This window comes from Canis lupus, chromosome 25, assembly GCF_011100685.1.
Source record: "Canis lupus familiaris isolate Mischka breed German Shepherd chromosome 25, alternate assembly UU_Cfam_GSD_1.0, whole genome shotgun sequence".
Lineage (NCBI taxonomy): Eukaryota > Metazoa > Chordata > Mammalia > Carnivora > Canidae > Canis > Canis lupus.
This window is the reverse complement of record NC_049246.1, coordinates 32,149,785-32,169,681: the sequence shown is the minus strand read 5'-3', so window position 1 is coordinate 32,169,681 and position 19,897 is coordinate 32,149,785. Positions and strand designations below refer to the sequence as shown.

The 19,897-nt window shown below is 42.2% G+C and overlaps 2 protein-coding genes, 1 long non-coding RNA gene and 1 pseudogene across 3 annotated transcripts in view; 1 reads left to right on the top strand and 3 right to left on the bottom strand.

Moving 5' to 3' along the window:
* Positions 1 to 2,049, bottom strand: part of KCTD9 (potassium channel tetramerization domain containing 9) — a 38,207-nt gene extending 36,158 nt beyond the window's left edge. Inside the window, exon 1 of the mRNA XM_038573776.1 lies at positions 1,853 to 2,049. Coding sequence (XP_038429704.1) covers positions 1,853 to 1,900 — 48 coding nt within the window. The 5' untranslated portion in view covers positions 1,901 to 2,049. The remainder of the gene's footprint in view (positions 1 to 1,852) is intronic.
* On the bottom strand, positions 761 to 1,480 carry LOC119865946. Its single transcript, XR_005378670.1, has 2 exons — positions 1,410 to 1,480; positions 761 to 1,162 (listed from the first exon to the last, which is right to left on the bottom strand). It is a non-coding gene; the product is annotated as an uncharacterized LOC119865946 (long non-coding RNA).
* A 648-nt stretch (positions 2,050 to 2,697) lies between the features above and the next one.
* CDCA2 (cell division cycle associated 2) overlaps positions 2,698 to 19,897 on the top strand; it is a 53,203-nt gene continuing 36,003 nt past the window's right edge. The window contains 7 exon segments of the mRNA XM_038573775.1: positions 2,698 to 2,752; positions 3,493 to 3,559; positions 3,655 to 3,828; positions 5,145 to 5,299; positions 17,533 to 17,631; positions 17,633 to 17,684; positions 19,416 to 19,612. Of these exon segments, the coding sequence (XP_038429703.1) occupies positions 3,493 to 3,559; positions 3,655 to 3,828; positions 5,145 to 5,299; positions 17,533 to 17,631; positions 17,633 to 17,684; positions 19,416 to 19,612 (744 nt within the window). The 5' untranslated portion in view covers positions 2,698 to 2,752.
* On the bottom strand, positions 10,916 to 11,366 carry LOC106557764 (annotated as a pseudogene).

Sequence of the window (19,897 nt, the reverse complement as noted above, 5' to 3'; positions counted from 1 at the left end):
GGGAGCCCGACATGGGACTCGATCCTGGGTCTCCAGGATCAGGCCCTGGGCTGAAGGCTGCGCTAAACCATTGAGCTACCAGGGCTGCCCCAGCTTGGATCTTCATATGATCTTTACTACTAGTATAAACATATTTATCTTTATTTACTTGCGATGTAATTTTCCCAATCTTTTGAGATTCCCTAGAAATTATTTTTAAAACAAGTACAACTTATTTTTTTTTAAACAAGTACAATTTTATTTAAAAAACGGCTAACCTAACCTAGTCAAGACCAGATACTTTAAAAAATATATATATGGTAAGACTAACACAGCCAAGCTTTGAAAGAACAAAATTCAGTGGTTTTAGAGGAGATTTAGCGCATAGTCAAATATCTATGACTTAGTCCAAACATCTTGTTTTTAGAGAGGAACAAAGAGATGCTGGATAAAAATGTCAAAGGTCTGTTTTTGAGAACATATTACAACCGTCTGGATATACGAAGTTTTTTTTTGTTTTTCTCCCAGTACCAATATAAGTTTTAGATTATTAGCAGCTAACGAAACAGGTTTAGAAAACGCTGATGTCAGAAGTCAGTCTTGAGAAGTCTATTTTGAAGTAACATTTATGAAAACTCAAGAACTTGAATACACGCCAGTCGTTCGTAAGGTTATTAGATCTCCACACTCAGAAACATCAGAAAATTATAGTCAACACACTAGACCGTGGTTCAAATTTTTGGAGCAGATTTATTTAAAATCTCAGAGTAGCTGGAGAGCCTTTTTTTTTTTTTTTTTCTAAAATAATGGGGCACAATTACACTATTTAAAGACGTACTGTTTCCAAACTATGCGGGAAATAAAGTACTGTATTCTGGCCAATACTCCAGTGAGGCCAATTTACCTTCACCTTAGCCTGTAAGGCACAGTCCTTTGTAGATGTCATTTAGCCACATCATAAATGTCTGCTTTGGACAGTCAAATTTTCCAAAGGGAGCCGAACTTTCATGGGTGGGGCAAGAGACTCGAGAAGGAACAGGATTCGTTTTGGCTGGCTTCAGCCTTGGAGGGGGGGGGGCGGGCAAATATTTGGTACCACACCCTCAACAAAGGCCTAACACAGCAACGAGTCGTGTCCAATCAACCCACTTCTGGTCTACTTACTGTGACAATCCCTAGAGAACTATAAAAAAAAAAAAAAAAAAAAAAAAAAAAAAAAAAACGAGGCGAAATAGAAAAGTGAGCACGTTAAGTTTGGCGGCGGCGGGGCTGAGGGCGCCCAGAGGACGGAGGTGGGAACACCGTCAAGGAAACGTCCCTCATCCTCATTCTGCTATTGCACCTAGGGTAGAAGAATACCGTGCCCCCCCCCCCCCCCCCCCAAATAAAGCCTCCTCCTTCTACCTTCCGCGTCTGCCTCGGTCGCTCACCTCTCACTTTCTGGAGCAGAGCATTACTCAGCACGAAGGTGGCAGCGAGCGGGCGCCCTCCTGGAGCCGGGGGCGGGCGGGGGCGGCGGGGTCGCCGGGGGTCGCCGGGGGCGAGGCGCCAAGGGGGGCGGCGGCCCGCCCCCGCCCCCGCGCTGCAGGACGCGCACCTGGACGTGGGAGCCGCTCGGCACGAGCTGACCCGCCGCGGCCCCGGGGGCGGCGGGGGCGGCGGCGGGGGCGCCGAGGGGCGGGCTGGGGCCGGCAGCCCCGCGGGCGGGGAGGAGGCCGCGCGGACCCGCCGCTCCCGTCGCGGGCGCCCCCCGCCGCGGCGCACGCCCACCGCCCAGCCCCTCTCCCCAACTTCAGCCTCTGCCCCGCCGGCCCGCCCGGGCTGCGCCGCCCTCTCCCGGGGCAGGCGGCCCGCCTCCTCCCGACCCCCTTACCTTTCCATTCTTGGGGCTGCCGTTTAGGAACAGGGTCACCCGCCTCATCGCGCTGCCCCCACTGGGTCCTGAGTGAGTCGCCGCCACCCTCCCACCTGGCTCTCCTCCCACCTTCTTCTTCTCCCGCCCTTCCCCTCCCTCCACCCACGCGGACTCTCCTCCCTTCGCCACCTTCCTTCTCTTAGGGAGACACACTAGCACGCACTCCCGGTCCCACACCCCTGGCTCGGCCGGTCCTCCTTCCCACCCCGCCCCTGGGCTGCTCAGCCAGCCTGGGACCCTTCCCCCACCTCTCCCGGACTGACTCTAAGCTCCACCAATCAAGCGGCAGCTCCGGCCAGGACTCAGCCAATCACCGCCCTGCATTGGGTGGGCTCATCCTAACCCAGCCCAGGTGGAGGGAGGGAAGAGAGGTTGCTGCCTCGCAGACGGGAAGGGTTATCAGCCAATCAGCACAACCTGCAGCCGAGCGGCGCCTCGAGGCGTTACTGAGCACGCGCAAACCCAACGCCAGGTAGCGCTCATCTGCATAGGGGGCGGGGCTGGGGGGAAAGAGGTGGAGCGCGGGCGGGGACGCACACGAGTCGCGGTGGCCGCTTCCCACTCTCGGGAACCGCGGACGAAACGGCTGCCGTCGGGACTGGCTGATTGGGCAAGAGCCCGCCCATCGTTCTGCCAGGATTGGCCCAATGATTCTTTTCGAAGTTCGCAGCGTCCAATTGAAAAGCGGGGGGGGCGGGGCTAAAGGCCTAACCGAAGGGTGCCTCCGCGAGACTCTCACGGGAAGTAGTCCCCCGGGTGCGGGGGAGCAGTCGCGGCTCTGCGGTCGGTGCGACCCCCCGCAGCTAGCGGGGGCCTCTCTGGAGCTCACGAAGCCCCTCCGGGTGCCGGGGCGACGAGGTAGAGGCCCGGGAGAGTGCGGGGTGCGCGTGGACACGTGTGAACAGAGGCGGCGTAGAGATCCGCTGGGGGCAACGCCGGGGCCAGGGGGCGGGGCTGGCGATTTGAATCTGGCGGCGGGCGGCGAAGGCGGCGGCGGCGACGGCGAAGGTCGGGAGCGGGCGGCGGGGGTCGGGGGGTCGGGGTTCCCCGGGCCTGACGAGGCAGCCTCTGGCGTCCGGGAGTCGCCTTCTCGAGCGACCCGTCAGCGGCTGCTCGACACTCAGCCTGCGGTGGAGCGTTGCGGATAAGCCCGGTGGGAGCAGGGCCGGGCTGCGGGAGTGAGAGGTAGGGCGGCCCGGAGGGCGTTTCTCCGGAGCGTGGTCTTCCTCACTCGGCTCCTCTTGCGGCCTGAGCCCGGTCCCCCGCGTGCTTTCTAAAGTGCACATCGCCTGGAGCCCGGCCAGACCTACTCCGTGGGAATCCGCAAAGCTGGGCCTTTAACAGAATCCCTAGACGATGCAGATGCTCGCCAAGGCTGAAAAGCCATGACTTCTAGTGTGGGGTCTGCTTTGTTTGATCCCCAACAGCAGTTTCCTCCATTTCTCTCTCTCTCTCTCTTTTTTTTTTTAAGTTCTCAAGACACCCTCTCGACGTCTCTTCTCATGCCTATATAGGTTGTGTTAGGATTTAGTCTTGATCGAATCACGTTAATGTCGGAATGGGGTTATTTCTTTCTTTCTTTTTTTTTTTTTTTTCAGATGGATACCAACTCAAAGGACAGTAGTGAGCCTCTTGAGACCGAGGAGGCTGCTATTCGTGATGCTGGTATGTAGTGATTTCTTGCCTCCTTGTGAAATGTAAGGATTAGGCGTTTGTTTTCCTAATGATGTTTAGCCCTCACCGTATGTTGTCAGTTGCAGAAGATACCTCTATCATTTTGGGGAGTGGGAGTCTTGTAACTCCTCAGAAGCATACACCTGATGTGTTTCCTAGTGATTGCACAGCAGATACTTTCAAGACACCTTTGGACTTTTCCACGGTAACAGTAGAGCAATTGGGAATTACGCCTGAAAGCTTTGTAAAGAACTCTTCAGGTAAGAGAGGTTGTCATTCTGTTGCGGTGCTTTTAAGCTTCAAAAATGACTTTAATATAGCTCAGTTTTGTTCATCTGCTCTATCTCATTACTTTGACGCTGCAAACGTTTGATTAGGGAGATTTCTGTGAACATGTGCAGTGCACCTAACATATAGCAGAATAGCAGGTCCCCAAGGGCACTCAGAGCGATAAGGTTGAGAAGTGTGCTCAGTTTCCCAGACTGGAAAAGAATCCATACGCGAGTCACTTTTTGACCTCACACTTGGGATTAGGACTCTGTATACTCTAGTGATAAATTTTATACTTACAAATGACAAAAATAAGGGAAAGGAGAAGAGCAGTTAAGAAAGATTGGGGTATGCCTCTCTGAAAATCACGAACAGAAAATTCACTGGGGCTCATCTTCAAGGAGTAGAGGTGAAATTCACCCGTGACGTCTGATTTAGCTAGAGATGAAACAAACGTGGAAATGGAATTAAATTGGAGAACAGCCTTAAGAAATGGAGGCTGATAGAAGGCTGGAAAGTTAGAGGACCCTAGATTAGATAATGCATGATTTGGACAACACCACAGTGACATGCCATTCTGTGTTCCCTTGTCAAGAACATTATTCATAAGCCTTAAAAACAAACAAACAAGGGAAGCCTGGGTGGCTCAGCAGTTGAGCCATCTGCCTTTGGCTCAGGGCATGATTCCAAAGGTTCAGGATCGGGCTTCCTGCATAGAGCCTACTTTTCCCTCTGCCTCTCTGTCTCACAAATAAAAAAATAAAATCTTAAAACAAAACAAAACAAAAAAAAACTTGGAATTATTTTGTGCTCATCAGCATATGGCCAGAATTCAGTGTAGTGTGCAGAAGGTAGATTGCTATCTCAGAGAAACAAATTACCTTGAAGAATTGAGAACATGAGGGTACATGTGCCTAAGTGCGAGTTTTCCTCTCAGTTCTTGGGGATAAGATGAACTAATTCAGAAAAAAGAGAAGTTCTTGGTCCAGAGCAAGCCGTTACCCATCCCTGTGAGCAGGACATATGAAACAAAGATGAGAACTATTAAAATGTATTCACATGTTCATTCCACAACTATCTGATCAATGCTTTGTGCTAGACACTTTCAGAAGTGTGGAATAAATCAATTGACAGCCCTATTCAATTTCTTGTTTGTAAATAATATTGCCTGTAATTCTCTATTTAGATTTCTGTAATAGGTGTTTATCATGTTCTCTCTTTGGCTGGTATGTTACAGAAAATTCAGTACATGATTACTGATGATTGCCTTGTTTTGTTCCAATTTAAATGAGAATTTTCGTTATAGGAAAGTCATCATCCTACCTTAAAAAATCCAGACGACGCTCTACAATTGGTGCCCGGGGCTCCCCTGAGACAAACCATCTTATCCGTTTCATTGCTCAGCAGCGGAGTTTAAAGAATGCAGAGAAATCCCCTTTGACACAGAATTCCCCTTTTCTGGTAAGATACTCTTCTAATACTCTTCTAAGTTCAGTCATGAATTCTTGGAGGGAGAATGTTTCATTTTGTTACAAAGCTTTCTTAAGGTGTTTCCACCTTCTTGTGCATCTCATCCCTTTTGGATCTGGAGAAATATTTTCTCTGTCTTACAGAGAGTGTTGAGTTAGCGTTTATGGTGAGGTTGAATATGGCCATGTTAAGAATTAGGAAATCCTGGATAGAAATAGTTTTCTAGAGGAGCTATTTCATTTTGAAGGGCTTTTTGGTTTTTGGTTTTTGGGTTTTGGGTTTTTTTTGGCCATTTAATGTTTTTCTCTCTAATGAAGCGAAGCAGTGTTTTTCAGTCTTTTTCTTTTAATACCTGTAAGTGTCTTAATTTTTTTTGACTGTAACATATTGGCATGTAGGGGTAAGAAATCTCCCAGGACAAAACATTTGGGATAGACTTTCAAAAAGGAAAAAAGTACTTGTCTGCTGATGAGAAAGGATGTAGATGTTTTTTGTGGATTTTTTTTCAGAATAACACATGTTCCTAAAAAGTCAAATAGTGTATAAGGGTTACTATGAAAGACACAGTTAATGCTTCCCCTTCTTGAAGGACAACCACTTATTGTCTCTTTTGGTATTGGCCTTCCTATTTTAAAATGTACTTACATTGCCACTTCTATATATTTCAGTTTTAGACACTATGCACAAGGCTGCGTGGTACGGTGGTTCTCAGAGATTATCTGCCCATCCTTGGGGATCCCTGAGTCCATTCAAGAGATCTAAGAGGTTAAACAGGGTTTTTGTAAAAGCACTGAGCTATTTGCCTTTTTCCACTATGTTGATGTTTTTACTCACAGTGCAGAAGCAACAGTCGGTCAAACTCATGGCACCATGCTGTCAGTTTACTCCACACTGCTAAGCCTTCACAGGAAATGATAATGCCAGGTTCACTTAATATCCTTGGGGATGCAGTGAAAACTGTAAATTTTATTAATTCTCCACCCTTGAGTATTATGTGTGATGCAATGGGAATTCTGCATCAGGCACTTCCAAAGTACGTAAGAAGTATGATGGATGTTTTGAAAAAAATCGTGTGTATGATTATTTTGAGCTGTGAGCTGAACTCTGCCTGTGTTTTTTTTCATAGAATGGCATTTTTACTTGAATGACTGACATCATGGTTAGACCTGGGATTGTGAACATTTTCTCAAAAATGAACAGTGAACCTGCCCTTTAAAGGAAAAACTGAAATATTTATTATTAATGAAAAAGCTTGAGTTTTCAGGAGGAAATCAGAACTTTGGAAAACTTCTCTACAGCACCATGAGCTTGAGAACTTCCCAGTAGCTAGACTTTTCTAATAAGATCAGTGGCCATATTAATGAATGTGATTTTTTGTTATGTAATAACAGGTGTCAACATTTGGAAGATTTGCATAACGAAGTGAACCAATATTTTCCTAATGACTAGTGCATGCACAAAATACCCTCAAATTGCAAGAGTCTCACGGATTTTAACATAACAATACAAAAAGTTCATAGGATTTCATATTTGATGTTGCAACTAACCTTTAGGAAATTTCATTGAATTTTGTGTTTCATTAAAGGAAGAATAGCCACGATTCTGAAAAGGCTAATAAATACTTTCAATAGCTATAATGCACATGAACTAAGAGATCCTTTGGTGATCTCTTAATTTTTTTTTTTTTTTTTAATTTTTTATTTACTTATGATAGTCACACACAGAGAGAGAGAGAGAGAGAGGCAGAGACATAGGCAGAGGGAGAAGCAGGCTCCATGCACCGGGAGCCCGACGTGGGATTCGATCCCGGGTCTCCAGGATCACGCCCCGGGCCAAAGGCAGGCACCAAACCGCTGCGCCACCCAGGGATCCCTGATCTCTTAATTTTTAAGAGTGTAAAGACTTCCTAGGAACTGCTCTTGGGTAGATATGAACATGAACTGTGGAACCATTTGTTGAGGTTTGATCCTGGCTTTATTATTAATTAATTGTGCCTTTGGAAAGTTAATTTCTTTTTATTTTATTTATTAAAATAAATAAATAATTATTTAATTTTATAAAAATTTTATTTTTAAAGTAATCTTTATACCCATTGTGGGGCTCCACCTTATAACCCTGAGATCAAGAGTTGGGTGGTGCTCTATAGACTGAGCCAGCGAAGTGCTTCAAGTTACTTAATTTGTTTCAGTTTTCTCTCATATAAAATGGAGGTGATGATAATAGCAAGATTTTTAAAGAGGATGATTAAATTAGTAGAGGTGAAGTTTAGTAGAGGTGAAGTACTTAGACCTGTGCTTGGAACATGGTATGCTTTAGATTTACTGTCATTGTAATTATTTCTGTGAAAAGTAAGGATTTTGCTCTCTTATACCTCTTAGCTATAGTTATCCTAACACAATCCCTGTCCTCATCATTCCAATACAATTACAATTTTTTCTTTTTTTTATCTAAATTCGATTAACGTATAGTGTATTATTATATTAGTCTCAGAGGTAGAGGTCAGTGATATATCAGTCTTATATAACACCCAGTGCTCATCACATCCCATGCCCTCCTTAATGTCCATCACCCAGTACCCCACTCCCCCTCCTCCAGCGACCCTCAATTTCTTATGATTAAGAGTCTCTTATGGTTTGTCTCCCTCTGATTTCAGCTTGCTTTATTTTCTCCCCTCTTTCTTTATGATTCTCTGCATTGTTTCTTAAATTCCACATATGAGTGAAATCGTATAATAATTGAGTTATTTTGCTTAGAGTAACACCCTCTAGTTCCATCCACATTGTTGCAAATAGCAAGATTTCATTCTTTGATGGCTAAGTAGTAGTTCATTGTGTGTGTAGTGGTGAGTAGTAAACCACATATTTATCCATTCATCTGTCGATGAACATCTGGGCTCTTTCCATAGTTTGGCTATTGTGGACGTTGCTGCTATGAACATTCAGCTGCAGGTGCCCCTTTTGATCACTACATTTATATCTTTGGGGTAAATACATAGTAGTGCAATTGCTGGGTCGTAGAGTAACTCTATTTTCAACTTTTTGAGGAATCTCTATTCTGTTTTCCAGGGTGTCTGTACCAACTTGCATTGCCACCAACAGCATAAGAGTGTTCCCCTTTCTCTGTATCTGTTGATTTTAGCCATTCTGACCAGTGTCAGGTGGTATCTCGTGGTTTTGATATGTATTTCCCTGATTCTGAGTGAGCATTTTTTCATGTGTCTGTGGCCATTTGTATGTCTGCTTTGGAGAAGTGTCTGTTCATATCTTCTGCCTATTTCTTGGTTGGGTTATTTGTTTTTTTGGTTGTTAACTTTACTTTATAAGACATTTGCAGATATCTTCTCCCATTCTGTTAGTTGTCTTTCAGTTTTGTCAATTGTTTCTTTTGCTATGCAAAAACTTTATCTTGATGAAGTCCCAATAGTTCATTTTTGCCTTTGTAGACATGTCTAGCAAGAAGTTGCAGCAGCTGAGGTCACAGAGGTTGCTCCCTGTGTTCTCCTCTAGGATTTTGATTAATTTTTGTCCCACGTTAGGTCTTTCAACCATTTTGAGTGTTTTGTGCATGGTGTAAGAATATGGTCATTTCATTCTTTTGCATGTGGCTGTCCAGTTTCCCCAGCACCAGTTTGTTAAAGAGACTGTTTTCCATTGGATATTCCTTTCTGCTTTGTTGAAGATTAGTTAACCAGAGAGTTGAAGGTACATTTCTGGGTTCTCTATTCTGTTCCATTGATCTATGTGTTTGCTTTTGTGCCAATACCAAAGTGTTTTGATAATTACAGCTTTATAATAAAGCTTGCAGTCCAGAATTGTGATGCCACCAGCTTTGGTTTTCTTTTTCAATGTTGCTTTGGCTATTCGGGGTTTTCTGGTTCCATACAGATTTTAGGATTATTTGTTCCAGCTCTGTGAAAAATGTAAATGGTATTTTGATAGGGCACTGAATGTATAGATTACTCTAGGTAGCAAATATTTTAACAATATTTGTTCTCCAATCTGTGAGCATGGAACATTTTCCCCTTTCTTTGTGTCTTCCTCAGGTTCTTTCATGGGCATTCTATACTTTTCTGAGTAGATCCTTGGCCTCTTTGGTTAGGCTTATTCCTAGATATCTTATGGTTTTTGGTGGAATTGTAAGTGTGATGGACTCCTTAATTTCTCTTTCTTCCATCTCATCATTAATATATAGAAATGCAACTGATTCCTGTGCATTATTTTTATATCTTGCCACTTTGCTGAATTCCTGTATGAGTTCTAGCAATTTAGGGGTGGAGTCTTTTGGTTTTCCACAGAGTATCATGTCATCTGCAAGGAGTGGAGAGCTTGACTTAGTCTTTGCCGATGCAAATGCCTTTTATTTCTTTTGGTTGTCTGATGAGACTAGGTACAATTTAAGCAAAAAACAATTTTTGTTTATATTAGGACTTTGTGTGTTACTCAACCATGTAGATACTTTTCATAAGCTGTGTAGTATACCATGGTCCCATTTGTTTTCTTCCACAACTTTTGTTTTTACTCTAGTTAATGACTTGTTATTTTTTGGTTTAGTCTCTTAAGTTATTGCATAATCTCATCCTCAAACGTTGACAGATCTGCAAACCTTAAGAGCCTTTGGGTTCTTTTCTTTTTCCTGGATGTTCTCTATCTTCCTTGGCTTGGTTGTCATCTGGGTCTGCTGGATAGCTGTCATTTTGTGACTTGCTTTCACCATCCTTAGTGATTCCTTTTTCTTCTTCTGTTTCGATATTCTGTCTCCCTGACCTCATCTCTCTCTCTCTCTCTCTCTCTCTCTCTCTTTGGTTTACTATCTCATTTTTCTGGAACCTCTGTATATCTGATGAAGTTTATTCTACTAGCACATTTGGATTATGGCTTGTCTTGGTATAGAAATCTAGGTTGCACATATTCTCCATCAAAATTTTGAAGGCATTGCTCCATTGTATTTTAGCTTCTAGAATTGAAGAATCCTATTCATTCAACACATATTTTGACTCCCTATTTCTTGAATGGCCTGCTTTTTCATTTGTGAAGCTCTTTTCTTGGTATTAAAGAATATTGTGGGCTCTTGGGGACGTGATATTTTTATGGATGTATATTTCCTCCTGTTGCAGGATCTCTTTGCCTTCAGGTTCCATTTTCCTACCTGATTAGTTCAGGCTCTGTCTCATGCTGAAATCTTTTGATGTCTGGAGATCCTTGATACTCGTCATTTTTTAAAGCGAGACACTTTAAAAACTTGACTGGGAGCTCAATGTGCATGGTCTGGTTTTGTTCGCTGGTGGATATTTATGTAGATGTGGCCACTTTTCATTGGAAGAACTCCCAAGTATCAGAATCCTGTGGCTATTTTCTTTTGGCAGGTCTGTTTTTCTCTGAAAGGAATTCTGCAGATATAAACCTGAGCCCTAGGACTCTGGAAGTCAAGTGTCAAAAATGACCAGAAGCCTATCTGTTCATTGAGAAGACTTGAACAGGCTCTGTCAGTGCAGACCCTCCTATCCTTAGCTGTTTGTGGAGTTCTCTCTCTCTCTCTCTCTCTTTTTTTTTTTTTTTTTTTTGAAAAGCACTTGTTAGCATGTAATGAACCTCCCCCTACATGGCTGCTTCAACAAGCTACTAGAACGCAGGCACCCCCCACACCCTTTATCTTCTCCTCAGCTCTTCTACTGAAGAATTTGGCCTTTACGATGACAGGCTGTTTGGGGAGCTTTCCCTTTCCCAAAACTTTGTGCCCAGTCGCACCACATCGATAATAGGAGCAGCTCCAGTCTTGTTTTTGGCGGCATTTACCCATGTCTGCTCACTGACTAAGGTCCACAGTTTATAAAGGTTGGCAGTTGGGCAGAAGCTCTGGTTCCTCTTTAAGTGGTAATGTCTCATACCGACTTTTCCAAAGTAACCTGGGTGATATTTGTCAAAGTTGATCCTGTAATGATGCATGCCACCAGTATTACCCTGGCCTCCCTGGGTGCTTCCGGTGCTTGCCGACGCGGCCGTCCGTGGCCATGGCTCACGTGGCCCCAAAGTTTCTGGGTCTTCCTCAGTCTGGATGGCATGTTGGCGGCCCAGAGGAAAAAGGATGTTTGTGGAGTTCTCAATCTCATCGAATCTTAAGTCTCTGTGTTTTCTTCAAAATATAAAGGTCCTTTCTTATTTATGGAGAGGTCTGTGGGTTCAAGTGCTAATGATAGAGTTTCAGTGTTCCTGTTTTGAGTCCTGTCCTTTACACTGATTTTCAGAAATATCTGATACTTTAGATACCTGAACCTTTCTGAGGGTCTGCAGCAGCTTGGCTTGCTCCTGTTGTAAGGGGGCCCTAGAGAGTCCCTGTTGGTTTCAGCTTTCTCTGACCTAAGTCCATTTTTGTTTGTTGACATGCCATATCTGCTGTTGATTTTTTTCTTTTTTTAGTGTATGTGCTGCCGAATCGAGCACTGATTTTCTTTTTTAAGTGTGTGTGTGTGTGTGTGTGTATATTTATGAAAACACCCCACACCCATGTCATATGATTCTATGTATTAAAAGAATTCTTGAATATATAGCTCTAGTATCTAGCATCGTTAAAAGTAAGTGCTTTTTACTTGAGCAGTTATTCTGGATAATTAGTGCTATCCTTTGACCTTTGGAGATTTGCCTCCAGAGTAAATACCCTTAGTGGTTCTACTCTTTCAGTTCTCACTGTATCTGTTCGTTCCTTGCCCAAGAAATTTATTGATTGCATAAATAATATTACCTGTTCTAATTTACTGAAATCTTTTTGTGAATATACTGTTAAGACTTTTCTTTCTTTTTGTAAAGTGTAAGGGCCTTTATGCTTAAATAATTCTTAAATTCTCTTCCTTCTGTTTTTATTTTTTTATTTATTTTAAAGATATTGTTTATGAAAGAAAGAGCGAGAGACACCAAGCGGTGGGAGATGGAGAAGGAGACTCCCTGTTCAGCAATGTTGGCCTTGATCCCAGGATCAATCCCAGGACTCTGGGATCATGGCCTAAGCTGAAGGCAGATGCTTAACCAACTGAGCCACCTAGGCACCCCTACACCTTCTGTTTCAGAAAGAAAACATTTTAGAGAAAAATTGAAGGACATTGGCTCTCCATCTTTCCCCTACTACCCTTGCCTTCATTCTTAAATATCTCAGTAAGGACATGGATGATCATCCACCATCCCAGCAGCCTCAGGTCCTTAACTTCTGTAGCTCCTACTTAGGTTTTTTCCTATCTGGGCTATTGCAAATAATGATGCAGTGAACATGGGGGTATGTTTAGGGTTTTCATTTTCATTGCGTAAATACTCAGAAGTAGAAGTGCTGGATCATACGGTAGTTTTACTTTGAATTTTTTGAGGAATCTCCGTACTGTTTTTCATTGTGGGTGTGCCAATTCACATTCCTACCAACAGTGCATGAGGGTTCCCTTTTCTTCATACCCTTGCCAACACTTATTATGGCTTATTTTTTGATAACAGCCATTCTGACAAGTGTGAGATAGTATCTCATTGGGTTTTGTTTTGCATTTCCCTGATAATGAGTGATGTTGAGCATCTTTTCACATGTCTGTTGGCCATCTGTGTCGTCTTTGGAAAAATGTCGATTCAGATCTCATTTTTAAAATAGATTGCTTGCTTTTTTGTCATTGAGTTATATGAATTCTTTATTTTTTTATATCATCCCTTTATCAGAATGTGATTTGCACATATTTTCTCCTATCCAGTAGGTTGTTTTCTTGTTTCGTTGATGGTGTCCCTTGCTATACAGAAGCTTTTTAGTTTACTGTAGGAAATAGCAGTTATTTATTTTCACTTGTTGCTTGTGCTTTTGGTGTCAAATCCAAAAACTCCTTGGCAAGATTGATGTTAATTGCTCACTACCTGGGCAACCTGGGTGGCTCAGCGGTTTAGTGCCTGCCCAGGGCGTGATCCTGGAGACCCGGGATCGAGTCCCACGTCAGGCTCCCTGCATGGAGCCTGCTTCTCTCTCTGCCTCTCTCTCTCTCTCTGTGTGTCTCTCATGAATAAAAAAATAAATAAAATCTTAAAAAAAAAAAAAAAAGAGGAGCTCACTACCTGTTTAAGGATTGTTATGGTTTCATATCTTTCAAGTCTTTCAAACATTTGAGTTTTTTGTGTATCATGTAAGGTAGTGGTTTAGTTTCATTGTTATGCATATGGCTATCCAGTTTTCCCCATGGACTGTTCTTTCCCTATTGGATTTTCTTGGCTCTTTAGTCTTCGGTTAGTTGATTGACCATTCATGTGTGGATTTATTTCTGGACTGTCTGTTCTCTTCCATTTATCTGTGTGTCCATTTCTATGCCAATATCATACTGTTTTGATGACTATTGCTTTGTAATATAGTTTAAAATTAGGGAACATGATGCTTCCAGCTCTTGTTCTCTAGAACTTCTCAAGATTGCTTTGGCTATTCATGATCTTTTATGACGATCCCATACAAATTTTAGGATCATTTGTTATGTGTGTTGGTAAATGCCATTGGAATTTTGATAGTGATTGCATTGAATCTGTAGACTGCTTTGGGTAGTACAGTATTTTAATGAAATTCTTCCAGTCTATGAGCACAGAATCGTTTTCTGTATGTTTATGTCTTCAATTTCTTTCATCAGTTTCTTATGATTTTCCATGTACAGTTCTTTTACTTCCTTGGTTAAATTTATTTCTAGCTGTTTTAATTCTTTTGATGCAATTGTTTTCTTAATTTCAGTTTCTATTAGTTCATTATTACCAGCTAGAAACACAACAGATGTTTGTTAGTTTTGTATCCTGCAACTTTACTGAAGTCATTTATTCTAACAGTTTTTTGGTGGAGTCTTTAGTTTCCCATATTTAATATGCCATCTGCAAATAGCGACAGTTTTTCCTGTTTGTTTCTGATCTGGATGCCTTTTATTTTTTGCCTAATTGCTACTACTTAATCTTTCAGTGTAAAGGCATTAACTTGTCTTCCCACTGTGGATGATGGAGACTAAGCCTTCTTTCTTTCGTTCTGTTTTTTATCATACGTACACAAATGTTCTTCCCATCCTCTACACTTTCTAGTAGTTGAGTTATATAAGTATTCAAGTGTTTATATTACTATGACCACATAGGTCATTCTGAGCTTATTTTTCTTCTGCAATTATGTTATCCTTTTCTTTTGGGTGATTTTCCACTAGTACAAACAGATTTTCATATCTCTCTTTAACTCTTTCTAGATCTCTATGGCATCCCATTTCTGTGCCTCTTCATCATGGCAGAGTGCTGTGAGCATTTGTTCTGTCTTGCTTCACTTCCTTTCTTTCATCCTCTCTGCTACCTCTAGCTACTCCAATTGGGCTTTGGTTTCTACCACTCCAATCAAGAAGACTCTTGTCACTGTTGGTCCCAAATGTCCTACACCTTGCCAAGACAAAGATTAAATCTAAGTTTACATCGTCCTCAGCCTTTCTTCAGGTTTTGATGTGTTTGACACCTCCCTCCTTGAAACGCTTTCTTCCTTGGTTTCTGGGATTCCATCCCGACCTGATTTTCCTCTTCTAGTTTTTCCTCAAAAATGCTTGAGTGCGTGCCCCCAAGGCTCCCCTCTGTCCCCTTCTCTTTGCTTTCCTTAAGGACCCGATCCCTTCCCACAGCTTCCAGCATCAGCTGTAGACTGAATTCCCAAATGTCTTAACTTTGGCCCAGAGCTTCCTAGAACTCCAGATTTAGGTATACAGTTGCCTGTTCAACATCTTCACTTGGGCCACAGCCAAGTTGTAGACTTCTCCTCCCCATCAGATCCTCCAGCCCACTTTGCTCTTGTAGTACATGTCGTCATCATCCAGTTGTTCAGGACAACTACCTATTGATCTTCTTTGGTTCCTTTGTTCCACATCCAGCACATCACTACCTTCCAGATACCTCTCAGAAACCTTTCTATAATTCTACATGTCCCACAGCACCACTGCTATGACCCTAATGTGATTCCTGCCTAGATTACCACCTGCTCCTTCCTAACTGGTCCCCTTACTTGCCTCCTTCCCTAATCCACCCAGCATCCCACAGAATGGTCAGAGATAGACTGAATCAGATCATTCATTCTGCTGCTTAAAACCTTCAGTGGCTTTCTGTTATGCCTTGAATTAAACCCAGACCCCTTCTTTAAAGCTTTCATCGCCCTTCCTGATGTGAGCCCTGCCCACCATTAGCTTCAAGTCCCCGTCTCCTTCCATTTTCTGGGCATGGTTGGTTTTTTTCCTGTTGTGTCCTGTTTCCTTCTTAAGCTTTTGTTCTTATTCAGCCTTGTATTGCAGAATGCCTTTCTCCCCCAACATCTTTGCTCCATCACCACTTTCTCCTTGTTTTGGTTTCATCTCTGCTATTGCTTTAGATAGAATGCTGTTTTGACTAAAGCAAAAGCAGCTCTTTACCGTATTGCATCACATTCCTTTTTTTATCTTCTCAATAGCACTTATTGTACCTGTAAGTATATTAATATGGTTTTCAGAATTTCAGTCTAGAATGTAATTCTAGAATGTAATCCCCTGTGTCCTTAGCCCTTGGGACAGTTATCTGGTACACAGGAGGAATGTTGTTGACTGACCAAGAGAATTCCTGACAAAAGAATAAAGCAGTGCATTTTGAATGTCTCGTTTCCCTTGTAATATTCCTGTTCTCCATCAGGAAATAGGGGAAAACGATTCTAACTGGGGAACCTTTCATTTGTTTTAGGCAACATTTCAAAGTACTTTAAATTCCTAGGACATTAAACCTACCCCCCTACCATGTTTAAATAGGAGTACCATTGTTAGTGGTAAATGGTATGACTTTGGGATAATCCATTTCTTTTCTCCATATCTCATAGATAAAAGTTGGCCACCAACTTTTTATGAATGTTAAGTGTTATGTCATAAAGGTTTACATCATCAACCATATTTGGATTTAAAATATCCTGTTATTATGTAACAGTTTGCTTTGTGAATGTATTTAACTGGGAATAGAATCAAATGTGTGAGCAGATCCACCATCAAACATGGCTTCAAGCTTTTAACTGATTTTCCTCCATATGATGTTGTAAAGGGAGGTAATTTTTTACTTTACTTTTGCATAGTGTACTTCTTAAATTGTTACAAGCTCCAAATTAGTGGAAATACATTAGTCTAAATAATAAAGGGGGGAAAAAAGCACCTGGATGGAGAATTTAATAATTTATGAATTTAATAAATTGTATGTTACTTGCATGTTTCTGGCACTTCTATCCCTGCCAGTGTCAGTTTTGCTTGATGACGCCTTGGTTGAAATCCCATTAGAGTTTCCAGAGCACTCTTGTGCAGACCATCTAACTTTGGCTTTGTAGTTTTAGCGAATGGCCAGCTTTTAGCTCTAAGGAAGTAAGGTCTCATGAAATCAGGAAAATTTAGCTAGGGAGAGGTTGAGTGTGAAGCTGGATATCTGGGCTACTATGGAACATCTGTGTCTCATCCCGGCCTACCGGGGAGAGGGTATGTATGGATGGGAATGAGCTGTCACACCAGCTTGGTGTGATACTAGGTATGTTGAGACCTACGTGTGTCATGCAGATAATTTTCAATGGATTCTTTTTAGCAACTCTGGTGAACTTTGCAAAGTGGCAGGTTCTTCCATCCGTCCTTTCTTGCCTCCTCTCCAGGATTTGGTTATTTCCTGTGTTCTCCATATAATTGCTTTGATTGGCTTCTCAAGCATTTTTGTGCTAAACTTTCCTTTCCAATTTGATTTGCTGAGGCTGCCTCAGGCTATGGACTCTGAGTTAAGGACTCTAAAAGAGAGGCCTTAAACTCCCCAGAAGGAATCCTTTTAAAGAGGTATTTAGTCCCCGAACAACAATTGGGGATGTGTTTTGCATGAGTGCTTTCTTAAAGTTCTTCCCCACCTACTCCAGACTTCTGTCATGTGTGTGGCCTGACTAATAACAGTATTGAGCCCACCTGTAGCTACACATCTAGACGTACCACGCAGCTGTTCTCTGTGCTTGGGTTCAAAACTGAGGAAGATGTAGAGGAAGAAACTAGGATGATGGCAGCACCCAAAATACTCAAACTGAAAATACGTGATTCAAAGGAGAAGAGGCTCTGCTACACTCATTTATCACCTCTGATCTTCAAAAAGCCCTTATGTATTTAGTCCTGGATGCAGTGGTTATAGGCCTAGAGTAGAGAAATTGTGTTCAATTTCATTTATAATACATTGCATGTCTCTGTATTTTAACAGGGCAGTCCTGTACTATATCGGAATGTTAATTCCTTAAGGGAGCAAATGTCTGCCTTCCAGTCAGCTTTCCACTGCATAAAGGAGAATGAAAACATGACCTGACCCTCCTGGATTCTCAGAGGCAGAAGGAGAGTTCAAGACAACAGGCTCGAGTGAGTAGAAACCATGCAGTCAGTTTGGACTACTGTATTTATTCAGAGAAGCCTGTGCGGGATAAAAAAATTTAGTTCCACAGTGTGAAGACAGTCTTTTCTGAGCAGAGCTGTATTTTTAAATGGAGCCTAACATTTAAAATTTGGAAAATTTCACACAAAAATTTGGATTTCTGGTTTGTCTAGAAAAAAACCTGATATCAAACAGTCCCAAGCCTGCATTTCCACATGGCCACAGTTGAGTTTTAAGTGTTAACATGTCAGAGCTGGTTGACTGTTTCATCTTTAGAATAAGGACATGTGGGGATCCCTGGGTGGCGCAGCGGTTTGGCGCCTGCCTTTGGCCCAGGGCGCGATCCTGGAGACCCGGGATCGAATCCCACTTCGGGCTTCCAGTGCATGGAGCCTGCTTCTCCCTCTGCCTGTGTCTCTGCCTCTCTCTCTCTCTCTCTCACTGTGTGCCTATCATAAATAAATAAAATATTAAAAAAAAAAATTTAGAATAAGGACATGTGGCAAATTGGAGCATTCAAACCTTGATTTTTAGAGGTTTATTATTAAGTTTGGCAAGCATTTCTATGAATACCATACACCCAACTGTGATGTTATAAGCAGATATATCTAATCCGACATCTTAATAGCCTGTCCTATTCTCTACCATAACTTTTAGATTGTAATTCATTTGGTTATTTTGTCCTGTCACTTTTGATTTTCCAATCCTAAAGCATTTGAAAAACCAGAATTAGACAAAATCTTGACCTCACCATAATCATCATAATTATTCCTCTGGTGCTTTGCACACTGAGGTTTCAAATGATTTTGTTTTGGTTTCTTGAACCATCTTCAGGTGCATTTCAACACCTCCTCTTGTTCAGTGTGCACACCATTATTCAAGACAAGTCCAGTTCATCTCCTCCTCTGGCCCGTGACCCACTCCAGCGCACTTGTTTGTAGTTTGTAACTTACCTATCTTTCACTTTTGACCTGCATTTTAAAATAATTTACTGACCTGATTGCTATAGTTCTGCAGGTGACTACATTCACTTTTTGTAGCTAAGAGGAACTGAGGTGCATTTTGGCTGTATATTTCAGAAAATCATACACAGTCAAAGCAGAACCGGTATTAGAACATAACTACATCCGTTAAAATGTTCAAAAGAGGGGCTCCTGGGTGGCTCAGTTGGTTAAGTGTCTGCCTTCGGCTCAGATCATGATCCTGAGGTCCTGGGATCCAGTCCCATCTCAGACTTCTTCTCTGTGGAGAGCCTGCTCCCTCTTCCCCTCCACCCACTCATGTGCACACACACACACACTCTCTCTCTCTCTCTCTCTCTCTCTCTCTCTCTCACCCTCTCTCCCTCCCTCCCTCCCTCCCTCTCCCCCTCTCCCTCTCCTTCTCTCTCCCTTCCTCAGATAAATCTTTAAAAAGTTCAAGAGAAAAGGCCTCATTGTAAATTTTAAAATAGAGTGAGATACTCTATCAGAAATGGAAATGCATATTAGCATATCTTTGTACATTTTTAAAGTCTAGAAAAAAAATTTAATGTTTACCTTTTTAGTAGTGTTGCTCTCTTGCCTTTCAGTTAGATTTCTTCTGAAGAGAAAAATGTACTTTTAATTGATAAAGCGTTTAGACTCAAGCATTACATTTCACTAAGATTATTTGTAACGTTTAAAAGTGAACATTTATGCCTGCCTGCATTATGTTTTTATTTTGTTTCGTATATATAGCCAAAAAGGAAAGTCTTGGTGAATGTCAAGAGTCTGCATTCCGTGCAAACTTATCATCCAAACGTCGAAGGATATGCTCTCAGAGTAACGTTGATGAAGATCTAAGTGATGCGGTTCATCTGCAGATATTCAGTAGTGCCACTTCCAATGCAGGCAAAATGTGTGCTGTTGATTCTGCTTTTGCAGATTTTTCTGAGGTAATTCACTGACCAGAATCCTAGGAAAATGAAGCTTTGGTTTCTGGCTAGACAGTTTTAAGACTGTCAGAAACTTTTTTTCAGTTATGGTACCTGGTACTTAGATATTACAGCAGAGTTTTAAGTTATACTGTGTATGTATGTGCGTGTGTATTTCTTGTCAGATAAAAATCTGTTGTTGTTGTTGGTTAGCTTATTGATTATTTGACGATTTTGATTAGTATGTTGCTTTTCATTATGAAAAACACTTTATGAAACTACTAAGCTCTCTGGTCTTCTGCCTGT